The sequence below is a fragment of the Dermochelys coriacea genome, chromosome 2, assembly GCF_009764565.3.
Source record: "Dermochelys coriacea isolate rDerCor1 chromosome 2, rDerCor1.pri.v4, whole genome shotgun sequence".
In the NCBI taxonomy this organism is placed as follows: Eukaryota; Metazoa; Chordata; order Testudines; family Dermochelyidae; genus Dermochelys; species Dermochelys coriacea.
The window spans coordinates 203,169,602-203,195,780 of record NC_050069.1 but is presented as its reverse complement, the minus strand read 5'-3'; the positions used below and the strand labels follow the sequence as shown (position 1 = coordinate 203,195,780).

At 39.3% G+C, this 26,179-nt stretch overlaps 1 protein-coding gene across 2 annotated transcripts in view; it reads left to right on the top strand.

Annotated features, from left to right (window-relative positions):
• The window catches only part of KCNH8 (potassium voltage-gated channel subfamily H member 8), a 412,103-nt gene that overhangs the window by 223,175 nt on the left and 162,749 nt on the right, over window positions 1-26,179 (top strand). For both annotated transcript variants that reach the window (XM_043509048.1, XM_038390383.2), the window contains exon 6: window positions 25,922-26,079. In XM_043509048.1, coding sequence (XP_043364983.1) covers window positions 25,922-26,079 — 158 coding nt within the window. The remainder of the gene's footprint in view (window positions 1-25,921; window positions 26,080-26,179) is intronic.

The window sequence follows — 26,179 nt, the reverse complement described above, 5'->3', positions numbered from 1 at the left end:
GTCAAGTTTTACTCAAGGTGGTGCATGGCACCCACTAAATCTTTGGGGCACCCAAATTGAGAATGGTATTTACAAAAATGTTCACTTTTCTACATGGATAGATGTGCTGTCTGGAAGGATTACAGTATGCAAGTGCCAATAAAGAAAAAAATCATGAGGGAGTTTCTATGCAGCCCCTTCATGCTAGCTAGTTTGATGGAATATGCTAAAGCCATTGCTCGTGATGAATACCTCACAATTGACTTTTCTAGTCTTAGCCTTTGTACACCTGTGCAGTAAAGATTTGGTAACTCATGTTGCTTGCTACAAGATTTATCTGATAATATAACGTGTTTTTATTTTATAGGGAAGTTTACTGTGAGTGCAACAGAATAGTCAGCAGCTAGTCTATACAAAATTTTTGTTATATCAGGTCGGGGGGAGCCAGAGACAAAGGACATTGTTGGTCTGTTGGGTGGGAGGTAAGGAGCGGGAGGTTAGGGACAGGGGGAGGGGTTGTGTTTGTGAGAGGGGGCAGGAAATATGAACAGGTGGTAGGCAAGCTGTGAATTGGTTGTTTGAGAACACCTGTTTAACTAGTCCGTGGGAGGGAAGAGAAGGCATGTGGTTACTTCCTGATCTTGGAGCAAGTTATTGTGGTTTTCCAAAAACACCCAGAGCAGAGGTTTTGGAACTGACAGCACAGGTATCTTTACCGCTGGGGGAAAAGAAATATGTGCGCTGATAGGATTGCCAAGGTGTGGATTCTGAGTGATTTCTGTATCATGAAAAGTTTGCAGGAGAGCAAGGAGAACACCATGATATGGTAAGTGCTAAATATAGACTGATTTGTGTGGAAAGAGATGACCTGCATTGGCATCACGTTTTGCCCAATTTGCAGCGCCTAACTGGTAACTTGAGAGGTTGTGATCTATTCTACTAGACATTGTGGTGATTCACTTGGGTGGAAGTGATCTGGGCCCTATTCTTGGTGTTCACCTCATGTATGAGAGAGATTTGGACTGCATCAGAGACGGAAGTCTGGAAGTGCTGATAATATTCTCTGATTTGGCGGAGAATCTGAATAATCGCTAAAGTAACAATATGAAAGTTAATAATAAATGTTGGTAGAACTTTGATCAGAAAGTGTGTTTTGTGCAGTGCAGCATGGAAATGTTGTAAGTTCTGACACCTCACTGTTTTCAGAGATGGGGTACGGATATTGGATGAGGTCATAAGGTCTTTCTCTCAAACATAACACTCAATATTTTGGAACAGAAACCTTATCTGTGATTTCTCTCAGCAACCCAGCCACAAACTCCACCCTCCAACCATTCTGAAACATGACCAGGAACACCATTCCACTCTAAAACAGTTCTCCTTTGGTCCAGCAACTGCATGTGAGTTGGGTTATAGTGGGTAGTGAAGTAACAGCAAAAGAAATGTGTGTAACCGGAAGTGAAGATTCAGGGCGATGTTTTCCTTGTATGGATTAATTTGAGGTGTGTGACAGAGCTGTGATTGTGCTATGAAGAGAAATATATTTTGCATCCTCTCATATGCGAGGAAAGGGAAGAGGTGTGTGTGTGTGTGCCTTGAGGATGCAGTATACATGATATCTATGCAGAATTGTGTGGGTTATGTCAGAAGCAAGATATAAGGCTTTTATTACAAAGGACATTATCAGCAGTGAGGTGGAATGTAAAAGGATTATAATGCTTTAGTGATGGTTAAGTGAAAGTGCAGGATGATATTGTATCCTGTGAATATGTGTAAATGAGCTGCAAAAGGCTGTGAAGTGGTTCTTAAATTGTACTTGTGTGGTATTCTTTATGGGGAGTTGGCTAAGTGTGTGAAGGTATGCCAGGAGATGGTACCTCCTTATTGTACCAAGGGTGATTATGTGATGCGTGTTCATTGAGACAGTGCTCAAAGAGGATAGAGGAGAAGTGTCGAAGACAACTTCTTTTTCTCCTTTTTGTCCTTTGATAGTGTTTAGATGAAATGGGTGAGAGTGAATAGGGTATAAAAGGAGGTGAAGAGCTTGTACATTTCAGCAACTGTGGTTTTGGCAGAGCAAATGTATGTGCGTTAACAGGGCATTGCTGAGACAGGGCAAAGTTGAAGTTGCATGGGCAACCTTAACTTCATTTAATTTCATGGTTTTCAGAAGTTTTATGTTTTGCTGAACTCTATGTTCTGCAAGAGGATGACATGCCACCAAGCAACCTTAACTCTGCATTAACACACTTTTTTGCACTGAATTTTTCTGAAAGTCCTAGCTCCTCTACTCATATGATTATGTGAAAATCTTCTTTACCAAATTAAAGCTGTTTCTAGCCTTATGGTTGCATAGAAAACACTATATAAACAACAATGAATCTTAATCGTTCAAAACACACAAGACAAATAAGAACCTAGAATTTATTTATTTTAAAATCTCCTGTTTTTAATCCACTTTCATTATACAATATTTGGGGTCTGATTGCTTGTTTTTTAGAAGCTTAGGGTTAGCAGCTCTGCAAGCCATAAATCCTTCCCTCAAAATCAAACTCTTTTGTGTAACAGAAATGGCATTAGTTTTAATATAGGCAATTTTAAAAGAGTCACAGAATTACTACTGTAAAACTTATAGAAATTTAATTATTACATTTAGTATTGTATACCGTAATGTTGCATTAAAACTGGTCAGGTCATAGTGCCAACAGACATTAACCTTTGCTGTCATAGGAGCCCGTTAGGCCACTATATATCTTTAAATTTGCAGATTATATTTTATAGAACAATAAAATGCTTTACTCTTGGCTATAATTTTAACATTTCATTAAACTCTATTAAAGAAACAAATAGTGAGACAAAGAAATTCATCTCTTTTTCACAATGGCCCTTCAGCTAACCCACCAATGTGTTTTTGGAATGTTCTGTTATGGTGCGTCTTAAGACTTAATCTTACTCCCACTGAAGTCATTGAGCATTTTGCCATAAACATCGGTGGGAGCAGGATTGAGCCTGTATATTGTAGCGCCTCCTTAGGGCAAGGATCATTTCCTCCTCTAGGCCCTGTACAATATGCAATACTGTCATGCTCAGTAAATAGAAATAAACTCTGTCTCCTCGGGGAGAATTTAGCTGGCAAATGATCCTGGTGCATGCAATAATTATTTTAAGAAAATCAAGCCTACATATTAAATTAATTCTGCATTCTTAGAAAACATCTTGGTTTTTTTGTTTAAAGTTGTTTCAAACTACATGATATTTCTTTGTGCTGAGGATTTTAAGAATTCATGGAAGAAAATATCTTACACTGGTGCTTTTCATTATTCATCTGAACATTAAGCACCCAACTAATTCTGTTAAACCATTTGAAATGGGCTCTTTTGAACTAACATGTAATATTTAGCTAAAATGAAGTGCCCAGCCATTTAAACTAGGCTGGAATGTCTCCAGAATGTTCTGGATCGCTGACGCTCCCTTGAAAATGGGATTAAGGATTGTGCGAAGGAGAAATAAAAGAGAAAATATGTTTGTTAAAAGGGGTTTTGACTTTTCTCCTGTTCTAAGATGTCATTTTGCACAGGAACTAATTCTAATCCTTTTGAGTTAATCTTTTCTAAACTATTGTGCTCCCAAGTAAGAGTAATATTTTTTTTAAAAAGTGAAATCCGTAAGCTCTGAAAGAGAACAAAATTTTCTCTTTGACAAAATGATAGAACTGTACAGCTCAGTGGTGCAGCAACAGCTTGTAGAGGTGAAGTCTGTTTGGGTAGTGCTTTATTAACAACAAACACACACACACAAAAATACTGTCAGGATTTGCAGACTCCAAACTTATGTTTAACTTGTGTTTTACTGTCTTTATGATCCAGTATAAGCATTCCTCGCAACCGAGGAGAGTGCCCTATAGCTAACATCTTGACATGCGCGGTGTAGCATACAGGCAGGTTGCTGACCCTACTTAAGTTCTTCTTCCAAGAAGAATCATCAGTGTGCCTGTGCACTGCTGTCAAGGTTCCTTCCCCACTCTGAACTCTAGGGTACAGATGTGGGGACCTGCATGAAAGACCCCCTAAGCTTATTCTTACCAGTTTAGGTTAAAAACTTCCCCAAGGTACAAACTTTTTGCCTTGTCCTTGAACCGTATGCTGCCACCACCAAGTATTTTAAACAAAGAACAGGAAAAGCGCCCACTTGGAGACATCTTCCCCCAAATATCCCCCCAAACCCTACACCCTCTTTCCTGGGGAAGGCTTGATAAGAATCCTCACCAATTTGTATAGGTGAACACAGACCCAAACTCCTAGATCTTAAGAACAATGAAAAATCAATCAGGTTCTTAAAAGAAGACTTTTTTTTTTAATTAAAAAAGTAAAAGCATCATCTCTGTAAAATCAGGATGGTAAATACCTTACAGGGTAATCAGATTCAAAACATAGAGAATCCCTCTAGGTAAAACCTTAAGTTACAAAAAGACACAAAAACAGGAATATACATTCCCTCCAGCGCAGCTTATTTTACCAGCGATTAAACAAAAGGAAATCTAACACATTTCTAGCTAGATTACTTACTAACTTTACAGGAGTTGTAAGGCTGCATTCCAGATCTGTTCCCGGCAAAAGCATCACACAGAGAGACAATCCCTTTGTCCCCCGCCCCCTCCAGATTTGAAAGTATCTTGTCCCCTTATTGGTCCTTTTGGTCAGGTGCCAGCCAGGTTACCTGAGCTTTTTAACACTTTACAGGTGAAAGGGTTTTGCCTCTGGCCAGGAGGGATTTTATAGCACTATATACAGAAAGGTGGATACCCTTCCCTTTATTTTTATGACAACTGCACATTGCAGGGTTGGGGCCATAAAGGCCATCATCTTATCAGGTAAGTGACCTGTTGACAATAATCACAGGGGATCCAAATATCTTCGGAAAGTTTGGTGTGCATGGGCATGGATCATTTGTCAGTCTTTTTTCCTTGGGCATAGGCAAGTTATTGAAATAGAGAAGTTGTCTAGTTTATTCTTTATTTTTTTAACATGTATATTGTGTTAGTTCCTAGAATCTAACAAAATCAAGATGCCATTGTGTCTAAGGACAAGATTATGGACTCTTGAATCAAATATATGCATAAAAGAAGAGTTTTGGAATATCTTTGTGCATTGCTAGGACTTTGGGATTTATATTTTGTATTTTAGGTTTTTTGTTTTTGTCCTTAAGTTGCTGCAGATATAAAAATGTAGGAAGACTTCTTCCTTCATGTTGTTGCCTTTCAGACAAATAGGCACCCCTCACTTTGTCATCATATGGCTCCCTCAATTCGTAGATTCATAGAGTTTAAGGCTAAAAGAGGATCATTAGATCATAGAGTCTGACCTCCTGTATATTAAATTTCACCCTGTTACCACTGTATTGGGCCCCAAAAGTTGTGTTTTGCTAAAACATACCATCCAGAAAGGCATCCAGTCTTGATTTTAAAACATCAAGAGACAGAGAATCCACCACTTCCCTTGGTAGTTTGTTCCAATGGTTAATCAACCTCACTGTTAAAAATGTGTGTATAATTTGAATCTCACTGGTTTCAGTTTCCAGCCATTGGTTCTTCTTATGCCTTTCTCATTTAGATTGAAGAGCCCTTTAGTACAAGGTATTTCCTTCCCATGAAGGTACTTACACTCAGCAAGCAGGTCAACTCTCGATCTTCTTTTTGATAAACTAAACTGATTGAGATCTTTAAGTATCTCCCTGTACAGCATTTTCCCAATCCTTCAAATAATTTTTGTGGCTCTTTTCTGCACCCTCTCCAATTTTTGACATCCATTTAAAAATGTGGACATGGCAAAGTATTCCACACTCAATATCACCAATGCCATATGCAGAGATAAAATCACCTCACTTCTCATACTCGCTACTCCCCTGCTTATCAATCTAAGGGTCACATTAGCCTTTTTAGTCAAGCATCATTCTGGGAGCTCATGTTATGTTGTTTGTCCACCAAGACACACAAATCCTTTTTCATGTAGGTATGGCCTCCATTCCTTGTTCCCTAGATGTATAGCTTTTCATTTGGCTGTATTAAAATGCATTTTTTCAGAATGGGCCAAACTTACCAAGTGATCAGGTTTGCTCTGCATGACTGTACTATCCTCATCATTATTGTGATAAATAAAGTGGGGGGATAGTTCCCTTTGATGGACAGCCAGTTAGCTGTAAAATTCCTCTTGGCAGCTGTTCTTTATTTGCTTTACCTGTAAAGGGTTAAAAAGTCCCCCAGGTAAAGGAAAAAAAAACTGGGCACCTGACCAAAAGAGCCAGTGGGAAGGCTAGAACTTTTTAAAATGGGGAAATAAACTTTCCCTTTGTCTGTTGTTCTCCGGAGAAGGAGACACGGAGCAGCAATGCTATGTAAGGCTTGAATCAGGTATGAAAATTCATCTTCCATACCTAGAAGAAATTATTTAGATAGGGAATGTTTAGTTAGACACAATCATGTTTATTTTTTATTTTGGCTTGTGGATCTCCTCTGTGCTAACCCCTGATGCTTTTATTTGCTTGTAACCTTTAAACTGAACCCGCAAGAAAGCTAGTTTGGGTGCTTAATTTTTGGAATTGCTCTTTTAAAATCTAGCAAAAGCCTAAGTTCCAAATGTGTATTTTCCTTTTTGTTTTTAATAAAATTTACCGTTTTTAAGAACAGGATTGGATTTTTGGTGTCCTAAGAGGTTTGTGCATATGCTGTTTGATTAGCTGGAGGCAACAACTAATTTCCTTTGTTTTCTTTCTCAGCTCTTCCCCAGCGGGAGGAAGGGGGTGAAAGAGCTTGAGGGTACCCCACAGGGAGGAATTCCCAAGTGCTCCTTCCTGGGTTCAAAGGGTTTTTTTTTGCAATTGGGTGGTGGCAGTATTTACCAAGCCAAGGTCAGAAAGAAAGTGTAACCTTGGAAGTGTAATACAAGCGTGGAGTGGCCAGTATTAATTTTTAAAATCCTTGTGAGCCCCACAAGGTGCCAGAGTGGGGATTCAGCCTTGACAGGTACTTACCTCTCCTCAGTCCCAGACCAGTGTTCTACCCCCTAGGTAACACAGCCTCCCCATCTCTGTCTGTTCTGTGTCTCTTGTCTTACCCTAGATTGTAAGATCTCTAGGGATCATCTGTTTGTTGTGTTTGTGCTGTGCCTTGGGCAATGGGTCCCTGATCCATGACTGTGGTCCATAGGCAAGTCCACAATTCAAAGAACACATAATAATTGCTGTTAAGCTGTCCTGCAGTGACTCGAGAGTGAGTGCCAACCCCAGGGCAGACTCTTAGGAAGCAAAGCGCAAACCCCAAATTGGCTTTGAGTTCTATACTTACATTTCACCAACCATTTATTAAGTGTTAAACTCCTCAGGCATAATAACAGCCTGAACATAGAGTCACAAACAGTTCCCTTAGGTACTTTAGTCTATCTTGTCACCCACATAAGTCTGCCTTTGTGGTAGGTGGTCCTTTACACCAAAAATCTCAACAATAGTCAGGTTGCTTCCAGTGACTTACCCCATGTCAATTGCACCTTAGATCTCACACCAAACACATGTCTATAGCCAATCCTATAATAAACAATCTAAAGATTTATCAACTAGGGGAAAAGAAAATCAGTTATTTACAAGATTAAAGCAGGTAAACATATACACACACAAATGAGTAGCAGTCTTGAGTTTCAAAGAGTAATAGAAGTTTCTATAATAAGCAAGTTCTATATGTCCCATAGAGCTAACCTGAGCTAACCACTGGGAATATCTTTCTTATGCCTACAAAATCTTGCCCTCAAGAGCTCAAGCAGCACAGAAATATAGTTTCTTCTCCTCGGGATTTTTATTCCCTTTTCCTTTTTTTCTGAGCTTCTATTTCAACTGAAAGGAGGAATTCACTTGCATATCTTCCCTTCATGGGAAGAGCAATCAACAAAGTTTTTGTCCTCTGATGTTGCACAATAGTTCATCTGGTATTGATGGGCCTCCTCTGTTGGGCAGGAGATAACACCCTTGTAGGAGACTAGTATTTTACACTAGTTAATATTTCTGTCCTGTTTTGGTGTTAATAACAGAGGCTTACAATTCAGATGCTCAGCTATTATCTTACAATATGGGACACAGATATCATAAGTAAGATTAATGCATGCAGCAATTTACAATCATTCATATCTCTTTATAAAAGCTATTATCTCACCCATCTTGTGTCTCTAATGTCCTCAGACTGACATGGCTACAACTACAGTGCTTATTTTAACCATACGAACTCATAGGTGAGCCAGACTAATTCCAGCTATGTATGTGTCAGTATCCTAGTGAGGCATGGAAACTTGGGCATAGGCTAGTACCTGGTTGGCCAGCATCAAAATTGCTCTACAAGTAAACTCAATAAATGTGCTACTGGAATGGTGGTATCAGAATCTAGCCCTTAATTTTGCTGATAAATTGGCATGCCCAAAATAAATAGGCTATTTCAAATAGTTTTATTTTGCATCATTGATTGTCAGAAAGACAGATGAATGCCATGTACATTTTCTCATCTGTGCCATGGGAGATGAAGATCTATGACACTAATGATGTCCAGCCTAACTCCAGATGAGAACAATGGGCATGAAACAGTTTAAAATAACTACTTAATCTACATTTATTGGGAAAACCAAAAATCCCTGCAGAACATAAAAAGCAAAATAGTAGGATGCAAATTTCAGTGTAATGAGTTTGAACTGAAAAGGAAACACAAAGCACAAAAACCTGAGCAACTACAACAGCAAACTTTGGATACAGGTAATGGAGACAAGAAAGCTGCATGCGTATGATGTGGGAAGATACTCTAGCTTTCCCAGAAAGTACGCCTTGAGAAGCTGAATGCCATAAAATTCATTAACGGGATATTATGCCACATTATGTTGAATTTCAAAGAAAGCTGAAATTGCATATTATACAGAAAAAGAAGAGGAAATGGTCACAGAACACAGTTACACAGCGGAGACAGGAGACATCCACAGTAGATATGGTTACAAAGCTACTGATGTCTGATTATGACCATGCTGAAGAAGGAGTGTCCTACTCCTCTGTTACCACATCCCAGTGAGGAGCAATTTGTCTTTGTAGTTTTTATGTGAGCTAGACTATAGGGGAGTCTCAGGTTTACCTTGACTAGTTATCGTGTGTGAGAAGTGAACTGCCTTATCTTTATTAGGATTTTTTACCTTATGATATTAACTTGACTTAAACATGAACCATTTTTTCCTAGTGAAGACAAGGCCATAGAGAGAAGCCCACCTTAAAACAGAAACATTTTAGAGTTTATGCTGGCATTTCAGATGTCTTTGTACAGAGTGTGGTGAATGGACATATTTATGAACCTTAAAAAGGCTATTATTTGCTCCTGCTGCTGTTTCTTTAGTTTCAGTTAATTTTTTCAGGGCATTGTTCATAACAGAGCCATTATTTATTTATTCTGTTCTGCTTTTCTGAGTATGTAGCATGATTTATGGAACTTGAACTTTGATTTACAATGATGTTGATCCAATTTACACTGATTCCCCAGAGAGAAGTCTCCCAAGGGATATAAAACTGTATCACTGTCAAAGTTTGTCTACAGCTTTTTAGAAATAAAAGGTTTTTTTAGAGCTACCACTAGAATTATTATTCATTATTTACTGAGCTCCAGTACTGTTCTCAGCACTGCAAAAATATATGACAAAAGACAGGCCTTCCCTAGGGGATTATAGTCTCAATCAGTCCCACCCAATACTGTCTGGGCACCCTGGATGCAATTACAGAAGGTTCAGTCTTGAAGCAGTGTAGATATGTTTGGATGATGATGGGTCAGTGTTTTGCCCAAGAAATGTGTTTTTTAAAATATGGTTACAAATATGCCATATTAACTTGCTAAATAAATACATGTCCTTAACTGTTTTGTAGCTGCAAATCTACTGTAAAACTCCTATCCTTCCTTTTATAGAAAATGTATCTAAATACAATTTTTAAATGCCAGTGCAATCAGTACATTTCGGACACAAATTTCCAGCCTGTCAGCATTTTTGGCAGTCATAATAAAAAAAATTACCACTTCTGGAAAGTCCATAAGTCTTGCATTGCTGCCACTGACTTTATATTTGATCAGCTCACACTTTGATATTGAAGATGTAATATCATTCAGCTTTAATGCCTGACTCCCTCCCTTAATAGCAGCAACTTAGTCCCCAGTCTAGCTCCTCTGGATTTTAATCATGGGGAAAATGTTTATTTAAAGAGTCAAAATGCTTAATCTTTCATTTCCCCGAGCAACCATGTCAGTAAGGTTCTGATTGAGGTTGTGATGGGTTGGATCACAGAAACCCCCTGGGAGTTGCCATCTGATGTGTCAAGACTACTTCTGCTCCTGCTTTCCTGTGCTGGCAGCTTAGGACTTCAGTGCCCTGCCTGGTTTGAGCAAGACCCGCTAGCCTGCTGCAAACCCAGACCCAAGTCTGAACCATGTACCCTAATAGCTGTAGGCTTAACTGAGAGCATCTTACAGAAGTGTTCCTGTCTTTAACACTCAGATGCCCAACTCCCAATGGGATCCAAACCCTAAATAAATCTGTTTTACCTGTGTAAAGGTTATACAGGATAAACTCATAAATTGTTCGCCCTCTATAACACTGATAGAAAGATATGCACAGCTGTTCTCTTCTTCCCCCCTCCCCCGTATCAATACATACTCTGGGTTAATTAATAAGTAAAAAGTGATTTTATTAAATACAGAAAATAGGATTTAAGTGGTTCCAAGTAGTAACAGACAGAACAAAGTGAATTACCAAGCAAAATAAAATAAAACATGCTAATCTATGTCTAATCAAACTGAATACAGATAAAAACCTCACCAGTTCTAGTAAGCTCTCTAGTCTGGGTCCAGCAATCACTCACACCCCCCTGTAGTTACTATCCTTTGTTCCAGTTTCTTTCAGGTATCTTTGGGGGTGAAGAGGCTCTCTCTTTAGCCAGCTGGAGACAAAATGGAGGCGTTTCCCAGGAGTTTAAATAGACTTTCTCTTGTGGGTGGAGACCCCCTTCTCTCTCCTATGCAAAGTCCAGCTACAAAATGGAGTTTTGGAGTGACCTGGGCAAGTCACATGTCCATGCATGACTGAGTTCCTTACCAGCCAAGCCACATTCCTGGGAAAGACCAGATGTGGATTGGCATCTCCAAATTCATTGTTGGCTTAAGGGCTTCTTGATTGGGCACTTACTGAGAACAGTCTTTTCCCAGGAAAAGGACCAACTGCTTCACTAAAACCTACTCAGATTCAAACAAGTATGCAGCCAATATTCATAACTTTGAACACAAAAATGATTCATGCGTATAAATAGGATTAATAGATTCAATGGATCATAACCTTTACAGAGATGTTACATGGCATACGTAGCATAAAACACACTCTAGTTATGTCATGTATACATTCATAAGTATATTTTTATAAAGACTTATGGGGGGCAATGTCACAGAGGTGACTACGTAATTCCTAGAAATAATGAAGTCTCTGAGGAAAATGACTATCTCTTGTTGACAAAATTTTACAAAAAATGTTTGTTGCTTGAGTAGTTCCTGTTTCCTCTTCAGCATTCCCAACAAATTCATTAACATGGTAGTTAGGCTGTTAAAAAAAAAATAGTTGCCCAGATGAAGATGTTCTAGGCCCCCAAAAAGTTCAGAAGCTGTCAAGAAATGAAAGATGGACCACCATCATCCAACTCACTTTGAATTTTTATATACTACATAGGGTGCAAGAAGATGCTGTTGCCAGTATCTCTCTTCCCTTTTCACAATGCTGCTTCCCCTTTGTCACCTTTTTCCTAGTCAGTTTAAAACAAAAATCTGTACCTGTTGCCCTAATCTGGTTTGAACAAATTAGCAAAAGATGGTGAAGTGCTAAAAGAAACTGCCATCTCTGAAATCTTGTATGTGGGATGCTGCATGCAAAATTGTAAGCCTTCGGTGTCCTGGCAGCTCCAGGGAAATTTAGGCCAAGCACCTAACTCCTTTTCAGTTAAGTCTTTAGCTGTCTGTCAGCTATTAATGTGTAGTGAGTGAGCAAATAATTTTTACTTCAATACCTCCTCACCTGAGGTGTTTGAGCTGAATGAGGATGAGCAGTTTTGTCATATTTCAGGTCTCCTATCCAACACACTGGAGAAACGGTTGCATGTTTCTAGACTGGGTATTTACACTGGGTAAAGTCATAGCCAGAATTGAAATTGTGATTCACATTGGGAAACCGGTTTACATATGAAAGCAAACAACTCTCTCTCACCAAAAACTTCTCCACTGATTAGTCTTTACTTGGCTTGCTACCACAGCATAGGAAATTAATGTGAATAGCATCCACCAAGGTCCAGATATTCATGGAAACTGGATGATATTTGTGGTCAGAACAGAATTGCAGAAAACCATGCTGGTTTCGGGTTCTGATGATAAAGGGCTTTATTTTCAATAGTGGTGTCTATTTATTTATTTATTTATTTATTTTTATTTATTTTTAGGTACAAGTTGTCCCTACAAATATTGCATCTGCACTTTTTTGTGCCTGCGCTTCACTGCAAACACAAAACTATACCCACACAAATATTGTTAGGTTGAAATTTAGGTGAAAATCAAACCTTAAGTGTTATGATGATGATTTAACTTCCTCATGAAAAACTTTAAAAAAACCAAACACACAGACAAAAATCAATGATGGGCTGCAAAGTGAAATTATTAGTATTATTTACAGTATAATTCCTGAGGTTACATCAGAATCATCCCTTAAGTGAATTTATGCAAAGAAGATACAAATGGCAATGGAGACCCATTAAATATCCAATTGTCCAAAAGTTGAAAAGTAAAGCCTAATTAATCTTTTGTGAAAGTGAATGTATCCAAATGATGACTCCCCAATGACAGTTCAAAAAATGTAAAGGGAAGAACTCTTGGAGAAGAAAAATTTGAAATTTACTTGGATCACCTCACTGACAGGAAAAGTCAAATGGATGTAGGAAAATGTGCATATTGTAAATGTGTTTCAAGACTGAGATGGCTTTTCATCTTAAACTTCTTAATGGAAAGAATATGATTCAATAATAGACATTCACAAAGGAATTATGTATATTTATAGGCAATTCAAGTAGTAGAATTGAGCAGAAACCATTATAAAATTGACATCCTTGTGATACAGTGTATTAGTATTAGGTGGTGCTTTTTATATACATTCTTACACCTCACTCCACAGAAAGCCTTTTGTGGCCATCATCACCATAGTATCTGAGCATCACATCTCAACAAACATTATCCTCACAATAGCCTTATGAAGTAAAGAAATCTTATTCTAACTTTAAAGAAAGGGATGAATTGAGATTCAGAAAATAAGGGATTTATCCAGGTTTATGAACTAAGTCTGTGCCAGTCAGTACTTGATCTTACTGCCAACCTAAAACTTTATCCTCAAGACAAAATTCAGAAAACAAGACACATTTGAAAGGTGGGTGGAATTCATCTCCAAAGTCCATTGTATGTATGTAGCAACTTGGGGTTTGTTACAGTCCTTGAGCTGAAATATTATCTGTGACAGGAGCCAACACATGCTAATACCATATTTGTATGAAATCAGAAACATTTATTTATTCTGTCCAAATAACAAGGAAATAAATTCACTTCTCAGTCCTTCCACGAGTATCCCACATACATTGCAAAGCCATTTTGTCCCAGGACAATGGTGCACAATGTGAATGGTGCAACATAATTCCTTGATGCACCCATCTCATTCTTGATCACTTGTTTCCTGCCCTTCTTGGTTCTCCTCATCTCCTGCAACACCTTGATCCTTTCCCACTTCCTCTCAGTGTTTCCTCCTCTTCTTTTCCACTCCCCTCTACAAAACACACCTTTTGGCTCTTTTCCCCTTCCATTGGTCTTCTCTCCATTAGTGTATGTTCCCTTTCCCCTTTTTACTTTTTCATCCTGGCTGTCACCACCTCCTGAGTCCTTCTGTCCTCTCCAGATCCTTCCCTTGTATCTTTGTCCACTCTGTCTCATCCCTTGGATCCTTCTCCCCTCTTGCCCTACAGCTTTCTCCACCACCCCTGGATCCTACCTCCTGCCTTGGGCCTTAAAGTCTGGTGCTTCCTCTGCTTCCTTGGAGCCCACTTTTTCCCCTTTGACTCCTTCTGCTGATCCTGCTCTGCCACAGCCTAAGTTTCTTTCCACTGGCGGCTGCACTGAGGAGAACAGGGAGCTGGATAGCTGAGCAGAAAAAGGAATGGAAATATCTTAACCCAACAAGTATAAACTTTATCTACAAATATTGGCGCAAGTTCTTCTAAATGTGTAAAATAAATAAATGAATAATCTTACAAAACTATAAAAACATAACATGTAAGAAACTTCCCCCAAAACATTCTCATTTTCCTATCATGGCAGACTCTTGTGTCTTGTCTGTGAGGTGACTTGAGTAACTCTTCAGCTTCTTCTTTTCTTTCTGTTTTCTGGGTATTCTGGATGCCCTGTGGGGTGCTGCCATTCAAATGAGAGGTGAATCCCAAATGGAGCTCAAATGGGCCCTGTATTCATATCAGATGCATTTAGTTTCTATGGGTCCCCTTCAAAATTAGTGGGTTTCATGTTCTCATGCCTTCTGCAATTTACAGAGAGGGGATCATGTCATTCAGTTCCCTTCCTTGTAAAATATATTTTTAACAATCTTAATACTTACACTGGTCTGCAGAGACAATCTTCAGACTGTCCCTCTGAGATAAATGGGGGAAGAGTTCACAGCTCAGTACAGGGGCAGTTGGCCTTCAGGTTTGAAAGGATTTCTTCACAACCATAAAAGCTAGAAACTTCCTTTACTTTAAATTAAACTTAGATTTTGCAGATACTGATGAACTTCAGAGGTGGGGAGAGCAGATGACTGTTTTGCCCCATCCTCTTCTAAAACTGGCATTGTACTATATGTTCTTATTTGTGATTGTGGTTCTCTAGAATTAGCAAGTTTTGCTCAACAATTGGCAAAATTATACTGAAATTAATTGTATAGCTTCCATCTATCCTAAGCCATTGTTGGATACATTTAGGAATTTACAGGTGGCCTTGGAAAGAATAACTTTCCTTTTGAAACTTCTCTGTTGATTAGAAAATAGTCTCCATACATATCTGTTTTTATCCCATCCTCTTTTGAGGTTTTAGATAGGAGATCATCAGTCTCCATGTGAAAAATGGTTGTGTATACTGACATCTTATGTAATAGCTTTAAAAGGTATTATTCAATACTCCAATAAATTCAGAGTTTCAGCTTCGAAAAGCTATTTTTGATCATCTAATCTCTCTCTCAACATAAAAGTATATAAATTGCCATACTGGATCAGAGCAGTGGTCCACCTGATTCAGCGTCCTGTAACTTAGTTATAGTGCGTCTCTGGCAGTATTAACACAGTCTGCAATTAGAAATGGCTTCAGAGATTGTTCTAATATATTTTTGGATCAGGGATATTGCATTAATTACTTCAATTTTTGCTCAAACTGACATGAGAGAAAAGCGTAAAAGAACTTTACTTGTTTAGCCGAGAAAAATGAAGACAGAGAGGATATGATTGCTCGCTGTAAATACATCAAGGGGTAAACACCAGGGAGGGAGAAGAGCTATTTAAACTAAAGACCAATGTTGGCACAAGAATCAGTGGGTTTGAACTGTCTATGAGTAAATTTAGGTTGGAAATGTGAAGGTTTCTAATCAGCAAAAGAATTAGGTTCTAGAACAGTGCCCTTCAGTAGTTGAGGGCAAACAATCTGACTAGTTTTAAAATGGAGCTTTATACATTTATGGAAGGGATTATATAAGGCAGTTGGCTGTGATAGCAGGGGACTTGACTCAAGCAACAAGGAGATCCTGCACAGTCCTATGTTACCAAAATAAATAAGAGCACATTTTAATTTTAGCATTTCTAAATGTGTTTAGAAAGTGAGGATTATGTTACAAATGCATGTTCTCCAAGTTCCTTGTAGTGTCACTGACCTATTTCTCATTTAAAGAAATGTGCATACTTGCTATGTTATCTCAGACAACAAATCTTGACTTGCACTCACGTTGACAATGACAGTATTGCTAACTGAATCATTGTTTAAATCTAAGTGTCCCAATTGCTAATTTCTTAAATAATATTACTGGGTAGAGTACTGGGTAGAGAACTATGGTCGGGATTTACCAGATATCTGTCTGTCTGAATTATTTATATTGCTTAAATTTTTTTAAAGCATGAATTTATTTACTGTATGTAGTTTTTAATTAAAAGCAAAATACTACACTAAGGCTCCTCCTTCAATCGGCTTTCTGTGGGCAGGCACCTGTGTCCTGGTGGAGCCTCATTTATTTCAGTGGGGTTCAGTGTAAGCATGGGAGCCAGTTGTAGAATCTGAGCCTACAAATGTACAGTCAGGTTAAGTCAGGGATTGTAGAATGTCAAACTTAAGGTTGGAATTGCAACCCTAGCTGCTCTTTTTTATAGATGAATTATAATGTCTTTACTATGTGAGCACATCAGAGTGTTCAAATAGTGCATAGTAATAGAAAACAGTGTTTACAACCTGATATACAAATGTGTTTCTTAAATTACAAATGATAAAAAAAATTAAATACTGTATGCCTGAGGGTGCAGAGTTAATGTTGTGTGATGTACTTTAAATTTAAAGCATTTTCTGGTTGCGTACTTAGCTTTGCAACCTAAACATTATCATAATATAGTATTACATTTCATTTCCTACATTTATTTTTTAAATTTTTAAAAGAACAGATTAAAATATGTATAAAATATTTATGCTGATGTTTCTTCAAAAATTGAAAACAAAAAATTTAAACAATTTAAATATATTCACTGCATCTCCCATAAAAACAATGTACAGAACAGCCTTTGATGCCAGAGGGTTCAATTCTAAGATGGTGTTCTGGGTACAAGAAGTGACATTTCAATAGATTAAATCCCAGAACATTTATAGATGAGCTTTTAAACAAAACACAGATGACAAGCTGCTTTATTCTTTTGAGAGAGAATCTGTTCAGGTAAAGGCTGAGATAGTTAATGGTGCCATCTTACATAGCAGCTGTGCACTGGAATGAATTGCTACTGTAATGCATAAAGTTCTGAGGTAATCAGAAAAGTGCTGTATCAACTGTTTCTCCTTGCTTTCTTCGACACAAATATTGATTGATTGATTGATTAATTGATTTTTTTAAATGTCCATGAGGCAGTAATATATTGAAGGGAAGAGCATTTTGTCTGAAACCACATGATTTGATTACAGTGAAGGAGAAATCAGTTAGAAGCAAGAACCATTTTTCAGAGAGAGAAACATTATTGAGTTACATGATTAAAAACCCAAATGAAGAGGGAGGACAGAGAAATATTTATAATATAAAATCAGCAAAAGCAAAGGAGTGAATAATTTAACAGGGGATGTTTGGAGCTCCATGCTGGGACCTGTATTTTGAATACTAGGGGCTAGATTGTTCTTTCACTGATTCCAGTCTTACATCAGTGTAAGCTCCACTGGAATTCTCTTAATTTTTAGTGATGTGAGTGGAGGCCCAGGATATTTCACAAGAGTCAGTATCTCCTTGACATAACACAAGCTATGATGCTGCTCTCAAAAATTCTGTTTTAAAGTGACACTCTTTGGAGTGATGTAATTGTGACCGACGCCTAGAATGGACTATGCTAAGAATACCATACTCCGGGCAGACTGCAAGAAACAAAGCAGGCATACCCCCAAAACAGGTGTTTTATTCTATAATTAGATTTACCAAATCAGTAACAAAAGAGATTCTGTAGCATCACACTGGTTAACAAGAAGCCAAAATTCAGTCCCCTTTAAGCATTCCAGCTCTTGGTTCCCATTCAGACAAACTGGTCTTATATGATGAGAGGTTATTGAAAACCCAATTAACCATACATGAGGTTCTACCAATCCCAAAGGATCAGACGCTTGTCCCAAGGTCAATATATATCTCAGATCTTACCCAAATACCATGTCAGCCAATCAGTAAACTAACTAAAGATTTTATTAATAATAAAAAAAGAAAAGAAGAGAGTTATGGAATGTTTAAAAGATCATATAAATTACAAATGATTGCAATGTCCTTAGATACAATTTGTAACAGTGATGGATGAGTCTGCTGGCTTGCAAAAGTCTCTCAGGGAAACTTCCAAAAACTACTTATGGCTGCATGTAGAATACAGACACTGCATGGATCTGTATCAATAGGTATAAATATAGTGTAGATAGTGAGGCATAGCTTAGGTATGTAGAGTAGAGTTCCCTACACACCTGAAGTCCCAGAGTATATATACACTCATGGCTTTCTACATGCCCAAGCAGTGAAGTACGGTGACCACGTGTCCCGATTTTATAGGGACAGTCCTGATATTCAGGGCTTTGTTTTATATAGGCACCTATTACCCCCCGCCCTCTGTCCTGATTTTTCACACTTGCTATCTGGTAACCCTAAAGCAGTGCCTCCCACATCTCCATGGCTAGTGTTGGCAATGTAGTGTCCAGCTTCCTCCCCATTTTTGTAGACTTTCCCTGCCAGAGAACAAGGCTTTGGTGGCAAGGAGCTGCTGGATCTTTTCCCCGCTTTTAGAGCCTTTCATTGCTGCATGTAGCTACATACTGCAGTGACAAGTGTGGTCACAGCCTGCCTTTAACTCTGGTGTATAGAAACAACTGCAGTGTCTGTACTCTACACACTGGCATTTTGTAGTCATAGCCAAAAATTCAGGATGCTTACACTTGCAGCAATCACACCATCCACGGGACTGATTTTCAGCTCTCTACCTCCAAGATGCATGTTTTCATATTTCAATCCATCCAGCCCACAGATGCGTTCGTATGGTTTATAGTTGCTCAGGACCATTTTTAATATTAAGCTCTCCCCTTTGGACTTTTCACCTCTCCCAGGGTCTTCACAAAGGTCATGATGGTAGTAGCAGCACAGCTTCACCATTCCAGAGTAGTCAACTTTTCATACCTAGATGCCTGGTTTCTCAAAGGTGGCTCTTATGAAGAAATTCACTCTGCAGTATTAAAGCCCTTAAATCTATTCAAAAGGATAGACCTACAACTCAATGGAAAAAAAAATCCCATTGTCACCCATTCAAAGAATAGATTTTATGAGTTACCCTGATGTTCAGGCCTTGCTTACCAGAGGACAGATTTGTTACTGTAAACAAACCTAATTTCCTAAGTTCAGATGAGACCACAAACTTCAGCAATAATGTTCCTGGAACTTCTGGGCCAGCTGGAAGCCTGTGCCTTTGGGGCACTGCAGTCATGTTTATATCCTGATTGCTGAGACAGAGTCCCTGTCCACTCATGGTGCCTCCTGCTGATTGCTCTGGGGATTAGCTCAGTCTCTTAGCTGCACCCTCCTTAGCAGTCCCTCCACCTGTCTTCTCTTTGTATGCGGCCTCTCTCGCTCTTGGTGCTGCTGCTTCCAGTCCATGGCTCGGCACTCCAGCCAGGTCACTAAGTTCCTCCCCTTCTGGGGAAATCAGTTTTTCTGGATGAGGTGTCCAGCTGGCATCTCTAGTGCCCTGAGCAATTGCCCAGTGGTTGGTAGGGGAACCCAGGCCCACCATCTACACTGGGTTCCAGCCCAGGGACCTATAACATGGAGCCTAGCTCTGTACTGCCTTCAACCTTGCTGCTGTTTCCCTGGGTTTTTTCCTGTCTAATTGGTTCCCCCAGCTTCTCCATTCCCTCTTTTCAAGGAGTCTGTGCAGCCTGCCTTCCTGCAGCCTCAAACACTCCTCCCTCTTTCCAGGAAGTGACTCTTCAGCCCTAGTTGCTGCCCTCTACTCTGTAGTCAGCTACCTGACTTTCTACAGGCCTACCTGTTCCTGCCCAGGTGAGCTTATTCCTCCTCAATTAGCTCCCTGTCTTGCAACCTAACTAGTAGCTTGGATCCATCTGGCCCCACTCAGTTCTTGCCAGGCTAGTGTGGGATGCACACACCATCACCATTGCTTCCAGGTGTGATTTAGAATGGTCTACACTCCTGATAGGCACAGTCTAGACAAAATAGTGTCCATTCCACCAAAGATTTTGGAATCACTCAACTGGTGGGCAAACCTAGATAAAGTGTGTTCGGGAGTTCCCTTCATGCCAACTCCCTTCACTGTGATCAAAGTCACAGAAGTATCCCTGATAGGATGTGGAGTTCGTCTACTAGATCACACCCTTTGCACAGAAGCTCTAAGCTGTGATTCTGGTGCATATTCCATTAAGCCCTCATCTTGGCCACATACCTACCAGGATTTCAGAAGATGATAGCCAATAACCTAAGCAGACACTTCTGCCAGGTTTACACAGTGAGAGTACAACAATTTGACACTGAAGAAGGTATTTCTTACTGGGATTATCCAGATGTGAACTTCTTCACCACCATCACCAACAGAAAATGCCAGCGATGCTGTTCGAGGGCAGGTCTGGGTCCTCATTTGTTAGATACCTTCCTTATTCTTTGGTCAAAAAACCTTCTATATGCCTATTGGACTCAGTTACTTCTCAAAACCGTTACCAAAATCAGACAAGACAAAGTCAGAATCATCCTAATAACACCAGCCTGGCTGAGACAAGTTTGGTTCCTTTATCTAGTTTGCCTCTCATCTCACCCATCACTTTGTCTGCTACTAATACATGACCTTCTGACCCAAGACTCAGGGAAGGTCCTTTATCCCAACCTTGTTGCTCTGCATCTCAAGACTTGGCTCCTAGATGGCTGTCAGGAATAGAATATACTGTTCAAGTGAAGTGCCAGAAGTATTACTGAGTAGCAGGAAGTCACCTACTAGAAAATCATACCTCCAAAAATGGAAGAGATTCCACCACTGTTACACACAGCAGGGTCTCTCCACCGTATCACATATTTGGACTACCTCTTTGCTCTGATGAACTCTGGACTGTCCTTCAACCCCCGCAGTACAAGGATTTTCAGTACTTGCTCATGCTGCTATGTCTTGATTCATTAACGGATAAGAAATCTCTTCCCACATGTCAGGGAGGATCTGCACCTTGTCTTCAGCTCCATCATGAAACTGTTTAGAGCCATTAACCTAATTTAAAGACTGAATCCCCCCCAATACTGTCTTTTATAGGGAAAGGTATCTCTTAGACCACATCCTTTTTTTCCACCTAAAGTAATCCCAGATTTCCATAATAATCAGGAAATTTAACTCCCAGTCTTTTACCCTAAGCTCATCAGCCCAGGGAGGGAGCTGCTCTTCATACCTTAGACACCAGGAGAGCTTTGGCTTTCTATCTAAAGAAAACCAACTCCTTTAGGGCTGCCCTCAGATTGTTTCCTTTGCAGACAGAATTAAAGGAGCTCCAAAGACTCTGAAAATGGGTCTCTGGCTGTGTTCTATCTTGTTATGAGGTTGCTAAATTACAAGCTCCATTATAGAGTTATGGCCCATTTTACCAGTCACAGTCTAAATCAGTAGCTCTGTTGAGGAATGTTCCAATAGCAGAAATCTGTAGATGTGCCATGTGGGCTTTGGCTCACATTTTCTCACAGCACTATGCTCTCGTTCACACCTCCAGGACAGATTCTGCCTTTGGAATTGCTGTTCTTCAAACAGTCTGAGATCAAGTTTCTAAGGGGATACTGCTTGGGAGTCACCTGAAGTGGAGAACCCATAAGGAAATTACCCCAGAGAGGTTACTTAACTTGTATAGTAATTGGAGTTCTTTGAGATGTTTATCCCCAAGAGTGCTCCTGTTCATTCCCTCCTTCTCCTCTGCTTTGGAGTCTTGCCTTGAGGAGACTTTGCAGTAGAGAAGGAACTGAGAACAGCTTATCCAACATTCCCCTATATACCTTCTTATGTGACATGAGGATAGCTACAGTGCATGTGTGGACTGAACAGGCACTGCTACCAAAAATCTCCGATCAAAGGTTCATGGGGCACATGTGCACCTGAAGTGAAGTATCCATAGGGCAGACATGTGGAAGAACTACAGTTATTGTACAAAGTGAGCAACCTCTCCTTTTCATATTGCAAGCATAGGTTAGTCACAAATTTGCCTTTGCCACTGGACCATGACACTTTTCCCTGGTGTAGGATGACATCTAGTTAGTATGTTGTGGCTTGCTCCTCTGTTCTCCTTCGTACTGGAACAAGGCTACTTACACTGTCTCAACCTGTTGTGCTGGTTATAGAAATAACATTATGGAACTACGTTTGCAGTATTGTTGTAGCATTGTTGGTCCCAGGAGATATGAGAGACTAGGTGTGAGAGATGATAATTTTTATTGGACCAACTCTTTTTGGTGGAAGGGACAAGCTTTCGAGCTTCACAGGGTTTGACCTGAGGAAAAGCTCTGTGAAGCTTGAAAACTTGTCCATCGTGCCAAAAGAAGTTGGTCTAATAAAAGATATTACCTCATCCATCTTGTCCTTCTCATTATAGAACTATGTCACTTGCAAAGCTGGCCAAGCTTGGAAACAATTAAATAGAAGACTCAGAGAGACAAATCAGAAAGAGAGAGAAAATAGGATGGGATGGAATTACACAGTGGAGGAGGGTAGCAGGAATTGCAAACTTTACATCCTAAAGGTTGCCTAGGATACAGTCAGTCTTGGAGTTATGGTCTGATTTCGCATGGTTCCAGGTCTGATCTTTAGATTCCTTATGAATTGTTTATGGTCTGGATGTATGAGAAAATTTCCTCAAAGTTCATAGGCTAAAATACTGTCTTCTCAATTATGAGAAAGTGCTTGTGAGTCTCTCTAAAATGTCTAGAAAGAGCATGATCAATTGTCATTGTCTCATTAAAGTGTCCAGTCAAGATAGTGTCTGGTAGGAATTTCTTACCATTTCAAGAAATGGTAAGTCCATTGCTATTCTAATTTGTAATCTTATAAAAACCCTAGGAGATCATCTAACTGATGCGTACTTGTCTACACAAACTCAATACGTACTCTTTGTTTTGTGCTTGCTTTCATCAACAATTCTTATATGAATTTTGTTTAGGTTAGAACAATCCCCTGCCATTTTTTTGCCCACTTTGGGTCAGCAAAGATATTAAAACTCTGTCAAATCTCTTACAGTCTTTGTGGAGGGGCAGCCCCTCACCCAGTCAAGAGGGGGCTAAAGAGCTCCTCTGGACTTATTGAGCCTCAGCCCACAGCACCTGAAGGGCTTATCAATCCTGAGAAATGTGGGCACTTAAAAATATGGGATTCTGGGCAGTACTCATGAGCAAACACAGCTAGTGCGTGGAGCTCCCTGACCCTAGGCAATGAACTTTCTACTGGGGGAAGCAGCTTGAGAGCACCAGCTGCTTGAGCCCTCTGGAGAAACAGAGGGACTAGCTTTTTTTTAAAACTCTTCTTTTTGGAGCCCTGGGACTCAGCCTTGGTTGTCTGGAGATACAAGGGATAAGGAACCCAGACCTTTCTCGCAAGGACTATTGGCCTTTTATCCTGTATGAGACCATGGAGGCCCAGGCCTTTTTGTAGGCTATGGAACTGTTTTACCTTTTTCTTTTGGACTACTTTGACCCAACTTCAGTCCCCTCTCCCTAAGAGGTACAGCCGGAGAGCTGTACCCCAAGTCTGGAACCCAGACGACAATCATGATGCCATCTAGAGAAGAACGTTCAAGGCAAGAGTGTCTTCTACACACATCCCCCACAGGGGACACCAGAGAGGTACAACCTATATCAGTCCCCTTCAAATTACAGGTTTTAATATAATGGTTAGTAGGTGTTTGGCTCAAATATTTCCCTGCTACCTATTGGTTATATTTTGATGTATTTAAATAGAAACCTCTAACACCACATAAATGTTTAATTATTTTGCCTCTGCACAGATTTCTAATTGTTTTGATGTATTTAAAGAAGAAACATTTAAGCTAATATAAATGTGTAATTGTTTTCCCTTTGGCGCTCACATTAGTGAAAACCAGATCTACCTACTAATTCCTCAGCAGTCAGATATAATCGTTCTTGATTTTCTAATTGCAGAGCTTTCAAATGAATCAAAGCATGGGGGGAAAACTTTTAACTGTCCAGTTTTCTTTTCTGTTGTACATGTTATATGAAAGCCCAAAGATAAATACATGTTGGGGTAAAGCTCACCTGGTACTCTTGTAGCTTTGTGGGTAATGCTATTTTATGCATTGAGCATTGGAAATCTACACTTCAACTTTGATATCTGAGAAGAGTTTGTTTCTGTCTGTTTGCTCAAGCATGCCAGACATTTCATACACCTGTGATGGACTGAATTAAAAAGGCAGAGATAAACAGTTTATCAAGAATTAGGAATTACAAACACCTGATGCTCCATGTGCATGCTGTGGAGGAAAATGTTTAATTCCTGAAAGCTCCCTATAAAACAAGAGAGCCAACTACAGAACAATCCTCCAAATGGGAGCTAAGAAAAATAAAAGTTAAAATATTGGGAGAAGAGGGAGTATGAGATGTGGGAGAGTGTGTGGGGGACAGTACTGAGTATGTAAGTATGAACCATAAAATTTGAGACATGCTTACAACCTACCTTGTAACTTTTTTGTATTGTTTAGTGGGTTGGTGCAATTTTGTTTCAAAACTACCCTACCCAATACACAAGCTACATATACATAGGGAAAGGAAATATTGATATTTCAGAGCAAAACTGCTTGATAACTCAAGATACTGGTATTTTGGGAGGTTTTTTTGATTTGACAATAAAAGTGAGCATACCTGTGTAATTTAGTCTGTTCATAGTGGACTGACATATGGAGATTGTCTACGCAACCTAAACATCCAAGAAACCCACTGAGGTCTAGCATACCAGGCCACAGAGATAAGCTACCCTATATCCCTTTGTCTTCACAGGGAGAAAGCCAGCCCCGCCACTGTCCCTTTCTACCTGGGGCCACACACTTCTCTTTTATGGGAGGCTCCTCAGAATTCTTAAAGTACCATGCACATTTCTGGTGCTGTAAAATAAAATAATACCCTAAATCTGTGGCAGTGCTCCTTTGAGATCAGTAGAAGTTATACCAGTAGCTCTCGTTGGCATTAGTAGGAGCTATGTGCATAGCTTAAGGGCAAGATATGGCCTTTGTCTTTTGGGAAGTGAAAATAATTGAGACTGAACTGTCAAGATCTGAACTTTTATTTGAAACGGAACGTGTTTTAGCATGTCATGTCAAAAGAATCTCTGTGTTGACCGACTTGTAGCCTTAAACAATGAAAAGGAAACACACAAAGTGCACAAGCCATCAAATAATTCATATTGCTTCTGATATCTCTCCAATGTACCCCACCAGTCAGTTCTTTTCAGGTGGCTCAGCATTTTCTATGTTAAACAAGTGTTTACTGTTGAAGAGGATATTTCTTTTGGAATCCTGTGTTGAGCAGTTATAGCAGAAAGTTGTAATAAATTAGTTTTTTTAATTAAAAAGAATTGTTTTTCCCCTGTAATTAATAAAAGAATATTTTAAAGTAATTGAATTACATGCATTGTGGCTTCATTTTTCTCAGTGACAGCCTTATTATAATAGCTGTGTCTATGAGATCTATTAAATAAAAACGTTAGGTTTGGATTTAGAGGCTTTTAAAAAAAATTATTCAATAAAAGCTCCCTTTGAAATCGATGCAAATAATTCCCTAGGGCCCATTCCTTTATACACTGACACATGAGTAACTTTACACTCGTGACTGGTTCAATGAGACTAGGCAGGTATGTAAAGTACATAAGTGTTTGTAGGAACAGACCCTTAGTAAGAATTAAAGGAAAACTGAGTAAGGACTTCAAAATATGACCCTATGTTTTCCTTTCCAAGAATTTGGAAAATAGACTTACTGTCCTGTTGACACTGCAGTCCATTTGAAGCAGGAAGTACCTATGTCTAATTCTGTTTCTTCTCTTTGTCAAGCAGATATTATTTTAAATTTCCGAACAACCTATGTCAGCAAGTCTGGCCAAGTTATATTTGAAGCAAGATCTATTTGTATCCACTATGTGACTACCTGGTTCATCATTGATTTAATTGCTGCACTTCCCTTTGATCTCCTTTATGCTTTTAATGTCACTGTGGTGAGTACTACACTTGCATTCTATTAACGGTGTTTCTCTCAAGGAGTCATTTTGGCAAATCAGCTTTTTTTTGGTGGGAAGGGAGAACTGCTCTGTGAAC